The sequence below is a fragment of the Chlorocebus sabaeus genome, chromosome 26 (assembly GCF_047675955.1).
Source record: "Chlorocebus sabaeus isolate Y175 chromosome 26, mChlSab1.0.hap1, whole genome shotgun sequence".
Taxonomy (NCBI): domain Eukaryota; kingdom Metazoa; phylum Chordata; class Mammalia; order Primates; family Cercopithecidae; genus Chlorocebus; species Chlorocebus sabaeus.
The window spans coordinates 39,818,136-39,836,728 of NC_132929.1; the positions used below are offsets into that span (position 1 = coordinate 39,818,136).

At 39.9% G+C, this 18,593-nt stretch overlaps 1 protein-coding gene across 7 annotated transcripts in view; it reads right to left on the minus strand.

The window, feature by feature from the left end:
- The window catches only part of CSNK1G1 (casein kinase 1 gamma 1), a 218,325-nt gene that overhangs the window by 95,400 nt on the left and 104,332 nt on the right, over positions 1–18,593 (minus strand). For 6 of the 7 annotated variants that reach the window (XM_073012228.1, XM_008016306.3, XM_073012225.1 and 3 more), the window contains one exon: positions 7,115–7,155. The exons of the other annotated variant lie outside the window; for it this stretch is intronic. In XM_073012228.1, the coding sequence (XP_072868329.1) occupies positions 7,115–7,155 (41 nt within the window). The remainder of the gene's footprint in view (positions 1–7,114; positions 7,156–18,593) is intronic. 7 annotated transcript variants of the gene reach the window in all.

The window sequence follows — 18,593 nt, forward strand, 5'->3', positions numbered from 1 at the left end:
TAAACTGTTAAGAATTAAAGATTGTAAACACAATTAAAATATGTAACTTCAATCAATGTGGTGTTCAAGTTTCCAAAAATTGAGTTTTCTAAAAACCTCAGAGATAAAGCAGCCAAACAACCACACTTTGCTCTATACCAATTGAGCAACTGGCTGGTTGATTATTCTAAACTGAGAGTGTACTGGGCAACTGGCTAACAAGAAAACCAAACATTACCCTAAGCACATTATAATCTCTCTTTAAAAGCTCAACAGTAGCTGACATGGTGGCTCATGTCTGCAATCTCAGCACTTTCTGAGGCTGAGACAGGAATTTGATACCAGCCTGGGCAACACAGCAAAACCTCATCTTTACAAATAAACAAATAAAATAGGATAGGCATGGTGGCTCAAGCCTGTAATCCTAGCACTTTGGGAGGCTGAGGCGGGAGAACTGCTTGAGTCTAGGAGTTCGAGACCAGCCTGGGCAACATAGGGAGACCCTGTCTCTACCAAAAATTAAAAAATTAGCCTGGTAGGATGGCACGCTCCTGTAGTCCCAGCTACTCAGGAAGATGAGGTGGGAGGACTGCTTGAGTCCCAGAGATCAAGACTGCAGGGAGCTGTGATTGTGCCGCTGTACTCCAGCCTGGGCGACAGAGTGAGACCTTGTCTCAATCAATCGATAAATAAAATAAAGTTCAACATCTGCACACCCATTAGGACGGCTATCATCAAAAACAGAAAATAACAAGTGTTAACGAGGATGTGGAGAAACTGGAATCCTTGTGTACTGCTGATGGGAATGCAAAATGGTGCAGTGACTGCTAGGGAAAATGGTATGGCAATTTTTCAAAAAATTAAACACAGAATCATTATGATTCACAATTCTCTTTCTGGATAGATGCTCCAAAGAAGTGGAAGCAGGAATTCAGATTTATTTTTACATGCATGTTCATAGCATTATTATTCACGATAACTAACAGGTGGAAGCAACCTAAGTGTGTATGATTGGACGAACGGATAAACAAAATTGGGTATATACATATGGTGAAGTATTATTCAACCTTTTTTTTTTTTTTTTTTTTTGAGACGGAGTCTCGCTCTGTCGCCCAGGCTGGAGTGCAGTGGCCGGATCTCAGCTCACTGCGAGCTCCGCCTCCCGGGTTTACGCCATTCTCCTGCCTCAGCCTCCCGAGTAGCTGGGACTACAGGCGCCGCCACCACGCCCGGCTAGTTTTTTTGTATTTTTTAGTAGAGACGGGGTTTCACCGTGTTAGCCAGGATGGTCTCGATCTCCTGACCTCGTGATCCGCCCGTCTCGGCCTCCCAAAGTGCTGGGATTACAGGCTTGAGCCACCGCGCCCGGCCATATTCAACCTTAAAAAGGAAATTCTGACACATGCTACGACATGGGCAAACCTTGAGGACATTATGCTCAGTGAAATAAGCCAGTTATAAAGGACAAATATTGCATGAGTCCACTTAATATTAAGTACCTAGCAGCCAGGTGCAGTGGCTCACACCTGTAATCCTAGCACTTTGGGAGGCTGAGACGGATGGACTGCCTGAGCTTAGGAGTTCGAGACCAGCCTAGGCAACACAGTGAAACTCCGTCTCTACTAAAATACAAAAAATTAGCCAGGAGTGTCAGCATGCACCTGTAGTCCCCGCTATTCAGGAGGCTGAGGCAGGAGAATTGCTTGAACCCGGGGGGTGGAGGTTGCAGTTAGCCTAGATAGCACCACTGCACTCCAGCCTGGGTGACAGAGCAAGACTCTGTCTCCAAAAAAGCAAACAACACAAAAAAAATTAAGTATCTAGTGTAGTCAAATTCATAGAGACAGACAGAATGGTGGTTGCCAAGGGGTTGGGGGGAGGGGAGTGTTTAACAGACAGGAAATTTCAGTTGGGGAAGATGAAAAAGTTCTGGAGATGGATGGTGGAGATGGTTGTACACCAATATAAATGTACTCAATGCCACTGAACTTTTTTTTTTTTTTGACATGGAGTTTCACTCTTGTTGCCCAGGCTGGACTGTAATGGCATGATATTGGCTCATCACAACCTCCGCCTCCCGGGTTCAGCGATTTTCCTGCCTCAGCCTCCCAAGTAGCTGGGATTACAGGCATGTGCCACCACGCCTGGCTAATTTTTGTATTTTTAGTGGAGATGGGGTTTCTCCATGTTGGTCAGGCTGGTATCAAACCCCTGACCTCAGGTGATCCGCCCGCCTCAGCCTCCCAAAGTGCTGGGATTACAGGCATGAGCCACTGCACCTGGCCAATGCCACTGAACTTTAAAAAATTGTTATAATGGTAAATTCTGGATATCACCTGTTATTAGATAATATTATTTTGTCCTATTCCTTTCCATGGGTTGCCCTTTTTAAAATTCTGTTGACAGTATGCAAAAGTTTTAAATTTTGCTGAAGTCCAACTTAGCTTTTTCTTTTGTTGTCTGTGATTTTGGTGTCATATCCAAGAAATCACTGCCAAATTCAATGTCATGAAGCTTTTCCCACGTGTATTCTGGTAAAAGTATTATAGTTTCAATCTTACATTTAGGTCTTTGATCCACTCTGAATTGTTGAATACAATGTAAAGTAAGAATCCAACTTCACTGTTACGTGGGTATCCAGTTTTTCTAGCATCATTTGTTGAAAAGACTGTCCTTTCCTCCACTGAACGGTTATTTGTCTTTTTTTTTTTTTTTTTTTTTTTTTTGAGATGGAGTCTTACTCTGTCACCCAGGCTGGAGTGCAATGGCACAATCTCAGCTCACTGCAACCTCCACCTCCCGGGTTCAAGCAATTCTTCTGCCTCAGCCTTCCAAGTAGCTGGGACTACAGATGCACGCCACCACACTCGGCTAATTTTGTACTTTTAGTAGAGATGAGATTTTACCATAGTGGCCAGGCTGGTCTCAAACTCCCGACCTCGTGATCCACCCACTTCAGCCTCCCAAAGTGCTGAGATTATAGGTGTGAGCCCCCGTGCCCAGCCTATTTGTCTTATGTTTAAGACAGACTCCAAGAAGGAGATTTCATAACTTCTCTCAATAATTCATGCTGATGTTGAACAAGTTTCAAGGTTTGGAACACTTTTATATTATACTCAAATCTCACTACTGAAACTTAAGCCTATTTTTCTTAAGTCCTCAGCAAAAAAATAAAAAAACTCCTCAATAACCTCAAATACTATTAAGTAGCTCTCTTCAAATAACAAAATAATCCAATGATTTCCTAGACTTTCTTTCCTCAGGCAAAGTAATTTCAAATTCCTTTCACCTTTCCTCATAGGTCCTAGCTTTTAGTTCTTTGATTATCTTTGAAGGCTCTTTCCTGAATCCATTTGAAGTTTTCTGCATTTTTCTTAAGATATAGAATCCATTAACCAAAGAATTCAGAAGTTTCTCTGAAGTTGTCTTGTCTACCCCTCTGCTTCTAGGAAGATTTTATCTCAATCAATTCAGGCCAGACTGGAATGTTCATATCTGTAGGAAGCGCTATGAAGAAAGAAATCATACCCTTCTTTGAGTATAAAATCAGCAATCATTAGAGTTGGACTTCAAGTGTCTCAAGACTTTTAGTCAAAAGAAAAGTACATGGCCGGGCATGGTGGCTCACGCCTGTAATCCCAGCACTTTAGGATGCCGGGGTAGGTGAATCACGAGATCAGGAGATCAAGACCATCCTGGCCAACAATGGTGAAACCCCGTCTCTACTAAAAATACAAAAATTAGCTGGGCATGGTGGTGCATGCCTGTAATCCCAGCTACTCAGGAGGCTGAGACAAGAGAAGCGCTTGAACCAGGGGAGTTGGAGGTTGCAGTAAGCCGAGATCGTGCCACTGCACTCCAGCCTGGTGACTGAGCAAGATTCCATCTTAAAAAAAAAAAAGAAAAGAAAAAAGAAAAAGAAAAGTACATAAGACTAATTATATTGTAGAATCCCTTTCCTATCTCTCTCTTCAGATAGAAAGGTATCATATCACCCTTGTGTCTCCATTTGATTGCAGATCTTCCACTGAATCACTATCAAAGCAGCCAGGTATAGAATTTTTCCATTAGCAAAGTAACTAAGAATTCACAAGGAACCAGACAGAAACAGTGATGACAAATCAACATGGAACTAGAAGTTGATCAAAACACTAGAAAAGCGACTATTCTTTCCAGAGAAATCACTTTTGGATTCTGACAAACCACAGAGGCAATGAATTTTAAAAACCACAGATCCTTCCTCAAATATTATACTCTCAATCTTCATGCTGGAAAGCATAATAGAGTAGCTAAGGTAGTAAATTAAAAATGCAAAACTCCATAGAGTTCAAGGGTTGAAAGGCATACACATCATATATTCAGACATGAGGGTCTTATTATGAAGACTGAGAGAATTACACACTTCAGCCAACTCCTTAGCACATGGCCATAGCCTGCTCAGCCAATTGGGCTTCAAGGTGCTTTTCTGGAAGCACTATAAGTAGAAGGCACTGCAAAACTCAGTCTACAGATTGCAGAAGGCAGCAATATTAGCAGCACAGAGAGATTTTTTTTAAACCCAATTGTTAGAAAACCTCTGTTAAAAAGAACCCTTAGAAATGTGGGTGATGGATAAAGGAGGGGCTCATTACACTATTTTGTTTACTTTGTGTATGATTTTTTAAAAGGTTTTTAGAAATCTAAGAAAAAAGAGTCCACAATGAAGATCCAAAGTACAACTGAAACAGCAGCAGCAGAGCTTCCCTGCATTTCTGTGCCAGATGCTGATTACATTTCCATAGAGGCTGTGCATTTGCCAGAATATTTGCCACAGTAATTCTGGAAAACACATGCCTGCCTAAAATCCTAAACAAACAGCAGACAGCTACTTTATAGGAGTATAGTGCTTAAGGCAAATTTACCATTACAATCCAAAGAGCTCAATTACTGCCTTCATATCTCCCTCTGAAGAACAGAAGCCCAAAAGGAAGAGAGAAAGCCTGTAGACAAAATTGTTATCCTCTAAAATGCCTTTCAGACTTATTTGAAAGAGAAATGCAGTACTGAGTCACACCATACTAGATTGCAAGAGTTCCATTTTTAGCTTTAAATAGTGGCCATACAAAGCAAAATAAAAGTTTTTAAAAAGGAAAGTGAAATGTAATGATCAATCATGTCAACAATATGTCATATAAGCTTATCTATACAGGTTGATTGGTATAACCTGGCAGAAGAAATCAAGATGAAAGAACTGTCCCTAACAGAAAGCCTAACAAATATGTAGTAACGTGGCAAATTTTTTAAGTGTTTTAGGAAGTGCTTCGTTCTCTTAGTAGTCCCCAAAAATCAGAGATTATTCCAACTTATCAGAATAATAAAACAGAAAAAGTAAAAAACAGTCAGTGTACTAGAGAACACTTTAATAGAATAACCAAATTCCTATAAATTAAAAAAATGTAGTTAATCCTATTTTTTTGAGATAGGGTATCACTCTGTCACCCAGGCTGAGTGCACAGGTGCAAGCAATCTCGGCTCACTGCAGTCTCAACTTCCTGGGCTCAGGTTATTCTCCCACATTAGCCTCCAAAGTAGCGGGGACTACAGGTGTATACCAGCATACCTGACGAATTTTTTGTATTTTTTGTAGAGACAGGGTTTTGCCTTGTTGCCCAGGCTGGTCTGAACTTCTGGGCTCAAGTGATCTGCCTGTCTTGGCTTGCTAAAGTGGATTACAGGCATGAGCCACTGCGTCTGGCTGGTTAATCCTCTAATATTCAATCTAAGAGGATATTTGACCTGCATTGTTAACATGTATTACCTCTTTTCCTGCTCCCATCTATCCAACAAGAGTTCCAAGTCAAAATACAAAAAGAAAACACTTGGTTTCCTAGAAGTTACCTGCTGCTCTAAGCCCTGCTCCCTGTCCACCCACCCCTTTGTAGGGAAACAAATCTGGTAACTGTCAGTTCCTCACAAGACAACCCTACCTCCTCCACAAGCAAGCTAGATGAGAAGAACGACCAATCACAGAACAAGTGTGGATGTGGTAAGTGCAATTAATTAGAAAAGAATAACAATGCCAGGCGTGGTGGCTCACACCTGTAATCCCAGTACTTTGGGAGGCCGAGCTGGGTGGATCACCTGAGCTCAGGAGTTCGAGACCAACTGGGCAACATGATGAAACACTGTCTCTACAAAAAATACAAAACTTAGCCAGGTGTGGTGGCACACACCTGTAGTCCCAGCTACTTAGGAGGCAGACTGAGGTGGAAGGATTGCTTGAGCCCAGGAGGCAGAGGTTGCAGTGAGCCAAGATCACATCACTGCACTCCAGCCTGGGCAACAGTGTGAGATCCTGTCTCTAAAAAGTAAATAAAAAGAAAGAAAAGAAAAGAATTGCATAGATTTCCTTCAACCATTAACTCCTCTAGCTTCCAACTAATAAAACAAAGCTACCTGTAAATCCTGGGATACCTACTATGAGGACAAACACAGAGTTTCAGTGAAACTAGTCATATGAAACATTTCACATGAAAAAATGGTTTTGTTATCCACCTTAAATATAAGACAAAGAATTCTGTCTTTTAAAATTATTATTCCTCACAAATAATAAAATTATTACTTCTCTTTTTTAATAGGATATCATTTTCAATGACTAGTTTAATTATTCACAAGGTTAGTATTAATATACCAATTGACTTCTTTGCTTCTAATTTGACCATATGGTATGTTTTTCATGCTTGACAGATTTTTAAGGCCATGATTAGATGATCAGTTATGATTTTCTTCTAAGTACAAAAAATAAATCAGTTTAGAGAAAAAAACAGTAAAATTTTTTAATGATTTTATCTTTTTAATTAAGATACCTCTGTGAAAGATTAAGTTCACAGAATTACTAGTTCTTCCAGCTTTTTTTAATCAACTAATTTTTGAGTCATCATTGCTAACACTAAAGTTAGTATCATTTAATTATATAGTGTTATATAGTATACAGTGATTCATCACTGTAACACTATCATTGAAGAAAAACGTGGGATCATATATTTAAAAAAACCATTAGCATTTTTGTGAATGAATGCTTAAAACTATTTCCTATAAGAAGATATAAGCAATGGGAGCACCAAAACATTAATTACCACAAACAGATTCTACTCACCAGTTTGATTGCTACATATTCATTGGTGTAGAGATTTTTACCTAAGGGGAAAGCAGAATGTATACGTTTTAGTGACATTTATTCCGGGAAAGGCAAAGCAAAATATTAGCTTACAGGGTCATGAGAAAGGTTATATTCCCCATGCTGCTCACATAAATGAAACTTGATTCATAAGTGAAAAGCTACAGAGATAATGAGATCCAGCAAGTCTAGAACAGCTTGAAAATTTAGAAATTTAAGCTACACCTGAGAATCTTCCTAAAAGAGAAAACATATCTCTCATACACACACACACATACACACACTCACACGCACGCACGCGTGTTAATATTTCTCATCTATTAAGTCACAAGGCAATTCAAGAAGAAATTCCAGAATTTCAAAGAGATTTTAGCTCTTGGCACGATAAACACAAACCTTCATTCTTCGAACTAACTGACAAATAGAATTCTATATATTTTGTCACGGTATGTCGTGTCAACTTTAGATGGCATAAAGGATAGTGTGAATAAAACCAATTATTGCCCACACCTACTTTTGGAGAATTCATCTACTGCTTGTAAGCAGATGATTCTCAAAGTTGTTTTGACTGTTCACCAGAACAATAGCTTTATATCTTTTAACTATTTACAGGAAACAGATCTTCAGTTAGACAACACTTACACATCTCAAAGTTCTTCCTGCAGTAACGCTTTTTTCTTTAAACTTTCCTGTTTCTACAAATGTAATCAATATTCCCAGACGTTTAGACTAAGAACTTGGAATGATGATGAGGACCAGAGCAACAACTTTCAATTAGTGAACCTGTAATATATGCTGGGTACTCAGCTCCTCTCACCTCCCCACCGTCACTAACCCTTGGAAGCCTTAACTTTAAATCCTCCTGAGTGCTTAGTACATATCATGTAGTTTAGTAGTTTAGCCACTGCACTGAACTTCATATCTCTTCTTACACATTTGCCTTCTTATCCAGCTAGAGTGTAAATATCTTGAGGACAGGGATTTTAAGTTTTCTCAATACCCTATGGTGCTTAAGACCGTGTTCAGCACATATAAGACACTCAAAATCTTGACTGATTAAAAGTGATTGGTACTGTATCTATAGTACGGCTATTTTAAAAATAATATACCAGTAAATGTTATATTCCTATAATACACAGCTGAATATATGTGTGTGAAAAATAATATAAAAGTAATATAAAATAGTTTTTACTATTTTCTGATTTTTATATAATGTACATTGTTTTTATAAATAAAAAAACAAGCTGGGTGTGGTGTAATCCCAACACTTTGGGAGGTTGAGGCAGGTGGGTCACTTGAGGTCAGGAGTTCAAGACCAGCCTGGCCAACATGGTGAAACCCTGTCTCTACTAAAAATACAAAAATTAGCTGGGCGTTGTGGTGAACACTTGTAATCTCAGATACTTGTGAGGCTGAGGCGGGAAAATCACTTGAACCCGGGAGGTGTAGGCTACAGTGAGCCAAGATTACGCCACTGTACTCCAGCCTGGGCAACAGAGTGAGATGCCGTCTCATAAATAAATAAACAAACAAAGAAACATAAAAAGCTGCTTACAAGTTTTCACTTACACACCTCTAGACAACTAAGGCCCTCTGCAATATAACTGCATCATTAAACTTTTCATACTGCCATCAGATTGCGAGTACTTTTATGTGTCAAAGAGTACACTAATTTAGGAATAATTTTTGTCTGCAAGTAAGATAAAAAGAAGAATAACAGGTTGGTTTCTTAGGTGTTTGACCTAAGAAACCATAAGAAACACCTAAGAAACCATAAGATGAATAACTTCTTTTTTAGGGGAGCACAAGTAGAAAATAGGCATTTCTCTAATATATATAGTGTTTGCATTAACTTTCTAAAGGTTACTTTATGTTTCTGATTACTGTTCCCACCAAAACCATTTTAAAACATATTTCATGAAATTATAAAAAGGATAGTAATAAGTAAGAGAGGAACAGATGAGGCAGTAACAAATAGCCAACTCCCAGGCAGATTAAAACTTTAATTTGACCCACGACTTCTTGCACACCAGATGTGATGCTGCGCAAAGATTTTTCAGGATAGCTCTTCCTGAAATGAAATGAGTATTGTTACTGTGACTTAAAACTAATTTTAGGGCCAGGTGCAGTGGCTCATGCCTGTAATCCTAGCACTTCGGGAGGCCAAGGTGGGTGGATCACCTGAGGTCAGGAGTTCGAGAACAGCCTGGTCAACATGGTGAAACCCTGTCTCTACTAAAAATACAAAAATTAGTTGGGGAGGGTGGTGGGCACCTGTAATCCCAGCTACTCGGCAGACTGATGCAGGAGAATCACTTGAACCTGGGACACAGAGGTTGCAGTGAGCCGAGATCACGCCATTGCACTCCAGCATGGGAGACAGGAGCAAAACTCTGTCTCAAAAAAAAAAAAAACAAAAAAAACAAAAAAACTAATTTTAGCACAAGCTTAACCATAAGAACCTAATTACAGCTCACGCCTGTAATCCCAGCACTTGGGGAGGGCGAGGCAGGTGGATCACGAGGTCAGGAGTTTGAGACCAGCCTGACCAACAGGGTGAAATCCCGTCTCTACTAAAAATACAAAAATTAGCCAGGCGTGGTGGCATGCGCCTGTAATCCCAGCTACTCGGGAGGCTGAGACAGGAGAATCGCTTGACCCGGGAGGCAGAGGTTGCAGTGAGCCGAGATCACACCATTGCACTCCAGCCTGGGCAACAGAGCAAGACTGCGTCTCAAAAAAAAAAAAAAAAGCAAGCCATTAATACCATTTTTCCCTGTTCCTACTGCCTGTATAATTGCAGAACATCAAAGCTATCTTAAAGTTTAAAATGAAAGGTTTTGTGACCTGATAAGATCTGGGATTTTGTATGAGCATTGTGAGGTAGTACAAGATTAACTAGAAAAAAAAGAGAACAGAGGTAGGGAAAAACGTGACTATTTAATGTCCATCTACACAGATACCAGACATCTAAGATGAGCAACCTCAGTTCTCACCCTTCATAGACTGTATTCTAGCTCCTCACCCAAGGTCTTGTATGTGGTGGCTCAAAAGTGTGTCAAATAAATCACATGATACGGTGTGTGTTAAAAATGAAATACAAACAAGTCAGTAGAAGAGCCTGGATACGGAAGTTAACGAATTTGGGCAGAAGCAGCACTTGAAGTGAGCCCTGAAGGATTTCCTATTTTTAAAAAATACTAATTTGAACAATGATATGGAGAAATGATAGAAAATGCACAGGATTTGATATGCTGTGGGTAGACCCATATAATTGGAGCACATAGTGTGTGGGAAGAAATAGAAGAAAAGCCATAAAGATCCACTAAGCTAAGCACAGGTTATGAATAATATTGAATGCCAGGTCCCCACTCTGAGGTACGTATGCCCGCGGGTACCTGGAAGTGTGCCAAGGCACTTGTGTACTAAGCTACAGGACAAGTAATACACACTTTTCTTGGATCCTCATTTTCTTTTTTTTTTTTTTTTTTTTTTTTTGAGACGGAGTCTCGCTCTGTCGCCTAGGCTGGAGTGCAGTGGCCGGATCTCTGCTCACTGCAAGCTCTGCCTCCCGGGTTCACGCCATTCTCCTGCCTCAGCCTCCCGAGTAGCTGGGACTACAGGCGCACGCCACCTCGCCCGGCTAGGTTTTTGTATTTTTTAGTAGAGACGGGGTTTCACCGTGTTAGCCAGGATGGTCTCGATCTCCTGACCTCGTGATCCGCCCGTCTCGGCCTCCCAAAGTGCCGGGACCACAGGCTTGAGCCACCGCGCCCAGCCGGATCCTCATTTTCATCTGAAGATTTGGAGAAAGTCTTTTTTTATATAAAAACAAACCTACTATATTACAGAAATTGTGCATAGATTTCTTTTGAAGAAAAAAATGCAGCTGGGTGTGGTGGCTCACACCTGTAATCCCAGCACTTTGGGAGACCAAGGTGGGCGGATCACCTGAGGTCAGGAGTTCGAGACCAGCCTGACCAACATGGAGAAACCTTCATCTCTACTAAAAATACAAAATTAGCCAGGCATGGTGGTGCATGCCTGTAATTCCATCTAATCGGAAGGCTGAGACAGGAGAATTGCTTGAACCTGGGAGGCGGAGGTTACAGTCAGCTGAGATCGTATCATTGCACTCCAGCCTGGGCAACAAGAGCAAAACTCCATCTCAAAAAAAAAAAAAAGTTTCAAAGAAATCCTGGGCACTTACATATTTGTTTCTTCCACAAGAAGTCTTGATGAGTCTCATTCAGTGTGCAACCTTTTTCTTTTTTTTTTTTTTTTGAGACAGAGTCTCACTTTCCTGCCCAGGCTGGAGTGCAGTGGCGCGATCTCAGCAACTTCTGCCTCCATGGTTCAAGCGATTCTCCTGCCTCAGCCTCCAGAGTGGCTGGGATTACAGGCGTGCGTCACCATGCCCAGCTAATTTTTGTATCTTTAGTAGAGACAGGGTTTCACCATATTGGCCAGGATGGGCGCGATCTCTTGACTTTGTGACCCGCCCACCTTGGCCTCCCAAAGTGTTGGGATTACAGACATGAGCCACTGCGCCCGGCCTCAGTGTGCAACCTTTTTCTTATTTTTCCTGTATTTAGCTGGGTAGCCGCTTTTCACAGTAGAGCTGACTTTCAACTAAGTTTTCCATTTTTAGCCCCTTCTGCATCCCACCTTTGTGAAGTTCCTAGTGTCTCCAATTCCTAAGTCTATCTGGTATATTTTATAGTATTACCTGGCCTGCCCCTTCAGCCAAGCCTTCCCTGGAGTGCTAAGTGAGTTACCACCTAACCATCTGTGTTTCAGCTTCCAAAATTTTGTTAACATTTCTCAATCTGTTTTCACCTTCTCTTCCATTTTTTTGGTTCCTTGTGATTTTATGCCTTTTTGTTTAAAAAAAAAAAAAAAAAAAAAAAGCCTTTTTCTAAATACACTTTCTAGTCTTAAGACTAAGCCAACACCCAATTTCATAAATTTCTACCTATAATTAGTTATGCATGTATCTTTTTACTTCCACTCGGCCGTAAATTTCCAGAGGACAAGAATGTTTAATTCATCTTTTTATCCCTAGAAACAAACATAGTATCTGACATTCAGTAGGTAAGACATGCTGAAGTGAACAAATTGACTTGATATACATAGAACGTTCTTGTGAGAAAGTTCTTGGGTGATAAAAAAGAAAGGCTAGTTTAGAATAAGATTATGGATAATCCTAAATGCAAAGATGGGAGTTTTAACTCCATTCTTCTGCTTGCTGTGAATGAAGGGAAAAAGCAAACGGTGAAAGTTGTATTTTTAGAATATTAATCTGACAACTATATGAGAACAAATGTTTAGAAATCTGAAGAAATGGACAAGTTCCTGGAAACATACATACAACCTACCGAGTCAGAAGAAATAGAAAACCTGAAGAGAACAATAGCCAAGTAATAAGATTGAAGTAATGATAAAGACTCCCCCAACAAAGAAAAAGCCCAGGACCTGATGGCTTCACTGCTGAATTCTATCCAACATTGAAATAACGAATATAAATTCTTTTCAAACTATTCCAAAAAACCGAAGAGGAGGGGAATACTTCTAAACTTATTCTGAGTCCAGCATTATGCTGATACCAAAACCAGGCCAGGATACAACAAAATAAAACTACAGGCCAATATCCCTGATGAAAATAGAGGTACAAATCCTCAACAAAATACTAACAAACTAAATCCAACAACACACTAAAAGATGATTCACCATGATCAAGTGGGATATATCCCAGGGATGTAAGGATGCTTGAACATATGCGTATCAATACACATGATATGTCACATGAACAGAATGAAAGACAAAAACTATATGATCATCTCAACAGACACAGAAGACATTTGATAAAATCCAACATCCCTTCATGATAAAAACTCTCAATAAATTTAGGCATAAAAGGAACACATTTCAACATAATAAAGGCCATATATGACAAACTCACAGCTAATATCAGACTGAATGGGGAAAAATTAAAAGCTTTTCCTCAAAAGACTAGAACAAGACAAGGATGTTCACTTTTACCAATTTTATACAACATAGTATTCAAAGTACTTTCCAAAGCAATGAGGCAAAAGACAGGGCGTCCAAATAGAAAAGGAGGAAATCAAACTGTTCCTGTTTGCAGATGACATAATCATATATATAGAAAATCCCAAAGACTCCTCCAAAAAACTATTAGAACTAATAAATGAATTCAGTAAAGTTACAGGATAGAAAATTAACATACAAAAATTAGTAGCATTTCTAATGCCAAAAACAAACCAGTGGAAAAAGAAATTGAGAATATCATCGGAGCACACAGTGTGAGGGAGGAAATATGGTTTGGCTGTGTCCCCACCCAAATATCATCTTGAATCATAACTCCCACAAGTCCCATGTATAGTGGGAGAGACCCAAAGGGAGGTAAATGAATCATGGGGTGGGTTTTTCACATGCTGTTCTCATGATAGTGAATAAGTCTCACGAGATCTGATGGTTTTATAAAGGGGAGTTCCCTTGCACATGCTCTCTTTGCCTGCCGCCATGTAAGATGTGACTTTGCTCCTCCTTTGCTTTCTGCCATGATTGTGAGGCCTCCCAGCTATATGGAACTGTGAATCAGTTAAACCTCTTTCCTTCATAAATTAGCCAGTCTTGGGTATGTCTTTATTAGCAGTGTGAGAACAGACTAATACAGAAGGCAATCCCATTTACAATAGCTTAAAAAAAAACAAAAAACAAAAAACAAAAAAAACACTAGGAATAAATTCAACCAAAGAGGTGAATGATCTCTACAAGGGAAACTATAAATTACTAACAAAAGAAACTGAAGAAGACACACACACACAAATGAAATATATCCATTGGAAGAAAATTGGCCAGTCACAGTGGCTTATGCCTATTACTGCCAGCACTTTAGGAGGCCAAGGCAGGAAGATCATTTCAGGCCAGGAGTTTGAGAGCAGCTAGGCAACATAGTGAGACACTGTATCTGCAAAAAAAATTTTTAATTAGTCAGGTGTAGGGGTAAGTGCCTATAATCCTAGCTAGTAGGTAGACTGAGATGGGAAGAATGTTTGAGTCCAGGAGTTCATGGTTACAGTGAGCTATGATCATGTCACTACACTCCAGCCTAGGTGACAAACAAGACCTTGTCTCTTTTTTCTGAAACAGAGTCTCACTCTGTCACCAGGCTGGAGTGCAGTGGCACGATCTTGGCTCAATGCAACTTCTGCCTCCTGGGTTCAAGTGATTCTCCTGCCTCAGCCTCCCAAGTAGCTGGGACTACACGCATGCGCCACCACACTCAACAAATTTTTATATTTTTAGTAGAGACAGAGTTTCATAATGTTGGCCAGGATGATCTAGATCTCCTGACCTCGTGATACACCTGCCTCAGCCTCCCAAAGTGCTGGGATTACAGGCGTGAGCCACCACACCCAGCGCCTGACCTTGTCTCTTAAAAAAAATAAAAATAAAAAATTGAAAGAATACTGTTAGAATGTCCATTGTACCCAAAGTGATCTACAAGATTCAATGCAATCTCTATCAAAATACTAATGACATTCAATACAGAAATAGAAAAAAAAAAAATCCTAAAATTCATATGGAACCACAAAAGATTCCAAATAGCCAAAATAATCTTGAGCAAAAAGAACAAAGCAAAAGAATCACTCTACCCAATGCAAAAATCTCCTAGAAAACTATAGTAACCAAAGCAGCATGGTACTGGCATAAAAACAGACAAGTGAAACAGAATAGAGAACTCAGAAATAAATCTACACATTTACAGGTAACTGATTTTCGACAGAGGTGCCAAGAATATACACTGGGGAAAACAGTCTTTTCAATAAATGGTGCTAGGAAAACTGGATATTCACACACAGAAGGAAAGTAGATCCTTATCTCTCACCTTATGCAAAAATCAACTCAAAATGAATTAAAGACTTAAATGTAAGACCCAAAACTATAAAACTACTAGAATAAAACACAAGGGAAATGCTTCATGACATTCTCTAGGCAAGGATGTTTTGGATGGGATCTCAAAAGCAAGGCAGGCTCACACCTCTAATCCTAGCACTGTGGGAGGTCAAGACGGGTGGATCACTTGAGGACAGGAGTTCAAGAACAGCCTGGCCAACATGGTGAAATCCCATCTCTGCTAAAAACACAAAAAGTTAGCTGGGTGTGGTGGTGCATGCCTGTAATCTCAGTTACTTGGGAGACTGAGGCAGAAGAATCACTTGAACCCAGGAGGAGGAGAAGGTTACAGTGAGCCAAGACTGTGCCACTGCACTCCAACCTGGAAGACAAAGCAAGACCTTGTCTAAAAAAAAAGAAAAGAAAAGAAAAGAAAAGAAAAAAGAAAAGAAAAGAAAAGAAAAGAAAAGAAAAGAAAAAAAAGGAAGGAAGGAAGGAAGGAAGGAAGGAAGGAAGGAAGGAAGGAAGGAAAAAAGAAAGAAAGAAAGAAAGGAAACAGAAAAAGAAAAAGAAAAGAAAAAAGAAAAAAAAGAAAAAAAGCACAGGCAACAAAAGTGAAAACAGGCAAATGGGATTATATCAAATTTAAAAGTTTCTCAACAGAGTGAAGAGACAACCTAGAGGGAAAAAACATTTGCAAATTATTCATCTGACAAAGGGTTAATATCCAGACCATATAAGGAACTTGAACAACTCACTAACAAAAAACCCCAAATAATCTAATTTAAAAATGGGCAAAAAAACCGAAATGGACATTTCTCAAAAGAAGACATTCAAATGGCCGGCAGATACATGACAATGCCCAACATTACAAATAATCAGGGAAATGCAAGTCAAAACCACAAAGAGAAACCACCACACTTCAGTTAAAATGGCAATTATCAAAAAAACAAATGAAGAGAGGGAAATTTTTATACTCTGTTGGTAGGAATGTAGATTAGTATAGCCATTATGGAAAACAATATGAAGAGTTCTCAAAATACTAAAAACAAAACTACCATATGACCCAACAATTCCACTACTGGGTATATATGCAAAGGAATGGAAACCAGTATGTCGGCCAGACATGGTGGCTCATGCCTATAGGTCCAACACTTTGGGAGGCCAAGGTGAGAAGATCACTTGAGCCCAGGAGTTCAAGACCAACCTGAGCAACATGGCAAAACCCATCTCTAAAAAAATAAATAAATAAAATAAATTTTATTTTTAAAATAAAACTGGGGAGGGGAGGGGAGGAAACCAGTATGCCAAAAAGATATCTGCATTCCCATATTTATTGCAGCAATATTCACAACAGCCAAGATATGGAATCAACCTAAGTGTATATCAGTAGATGAAAAGAAAATATACACATGTACAATAGAATACTATTCAGTTATAAAAAGGAAATGTTGTCATTTGTGGCAAAGGGATAAACATGGAGAACATGTTAAGTGAAGTGAAATAAGCCAGGCACAGAAACACAAATACTGCATGATCTCACTTATATGTGGAATCTAGGAAAGCTGATCTCATAGGAGAGAACAGAATGGTGGTTATCAGAGGCTGGGGAGGGAGACGGGAGAGGAATAAGGAAAGGTTTGTCAATGGGTACAAAGTTACAGTGAGATTTTAAGAATAAGTTCTAGTGTTCTGTTAAGTAGTAGAATGACTATAGCTAACAACAGGACCTCAAATAACATCATTTCATGTTGTAACAATGAGAAAAAAATCAATTCCCAGCCAGAACTACCATCTGTGTAGAGTTTGCATGTTCTCTTCCTGTCTGTGTGGGCTTCCTCTGGGTACTCCAGTTTCTTCCCACATCCCAAAGATGTGTACCTGAGGTTAACTGGGGTGTTTTGTTTTTGTTTTTGTTTTTAGGGAAAATACAGGATTTCATTTTTTATTCTTTTTATTTCAATTGTTTTTGAGGTAACTGGGGTGTTTAAATCATCCCAGGATGAGTGAATGTGGGTGTGTGTGTGAGCATCCTGCCACAGAATGACATTCCTCCAGGGTTGATTCCCACCTTGTGCCCTAAACTGCTGGGATAGGGTCTGGCCACCTGAGACCCTGAACTGGCATAAGTGGGTTGGAAAAATGCATGAATACAAATTATTGTAAAATTAAAATTCTAGTCTATGGTAATTATATATATGCAAGACAATCAACAATGCAGTACAAAAGTGATCAAGGAGCCTGCTTTATTTGTTTTTGCACTGCATGGTAGTAAGATATTCTCCTTACCATTTTTGCTTTGCAAACATTTATTCCCCGATTTTACCCACCACCATTGTGCTGTCATCACTCACTGATTCACCAAAAAAAAATGGGTAATTATCTTGTTTTTATATTATCTGCCTTAAATGTTATGTATAGCCCACATTTATTTCAATGTTTATATTACAAGTGTCTTGGGCCTTTATCTAGAAGCTTGGTGATGTTTTTGTGACCAGAAGTATGCCATAGGTAGCACTCCTCCACTTTTTGAAACAGTTTCAGCAGAAATGGCACCAGTTCTTCTTTATACACCTGGTAGAATTAGGCTGTGAATCCATCTGGTACTGGGTTTTTGGTTGGTAGCCTATTTATTACTGATTTGATTTTGGAGCTCATTCTTGGTGTGTTCAAGAAATCAATTTCTTCCTTCAGTCTTGCGCAAGTGTATGTGTCCAGAAATTTATGCATCTCTTCTAGGTGTTCTAGCTTGTGTGCATAGAGGTGTTTGTAGTAGTTTCTGATGGCTTTTTTTTTTTTTGAGACGGAGTCTTGCTCTGTGGCCCAGGCTGGAGTGCAGTGGCGCAATCTCAGCTCACGGCAACCTCTGCCTCCCGGGTTCAAGTGATTCTCCTGCCTCAGCCTCCCAAGTAGGTGGGATTACAGATGAACATCACTACATCCAGCTAATTTTTGTATTTTCAGTAGAGACAGAGTTTCGCCATGTTGGCCAGACTGGTCTCGAACTCCTGACATCAGGTGATCTGCCCGCCTCAGCCTCCCAAAATGCTGGGATTACAGGCATGAGCCACTGTGCCTGGCCTCTGATGGCTATTTTTATTTTTGACATGGAGTCTCATTCTGCCACCCACGTTGGAGTGCAGGGGTGCAATCTCAGCTCACTGCAACCTCCACCTCCCAGGCTCAAGTGATTCCCCCACCTCAGCCTCCCCAGCAGCTGAAATTATAGGTGCACACCACCAGACCTGGCTAATTTTTTTGTATTTTTAGTAGAGACAGGGGTTCGCCATATTGGCTAGGCTGGTCTTGAACTCCTGACCTCAAGTGATCCACCCACCTTGGCCTCCCTAAGTGCTGGGATTATAGGCATGAGCCACCACACCTGGCCTCTGATGGCTGTTTTTATTTCTGTGGGGTCAGTGGTAACATCCCCTTCATCATTTTTAATTGTGTTTATTTGGATCGTCTCTCTTTTATTCTTTATTAGTCTAGTTAGTGGCCTATTAATTTTTTTTCAAGAAACCAACTTCTAGATTTG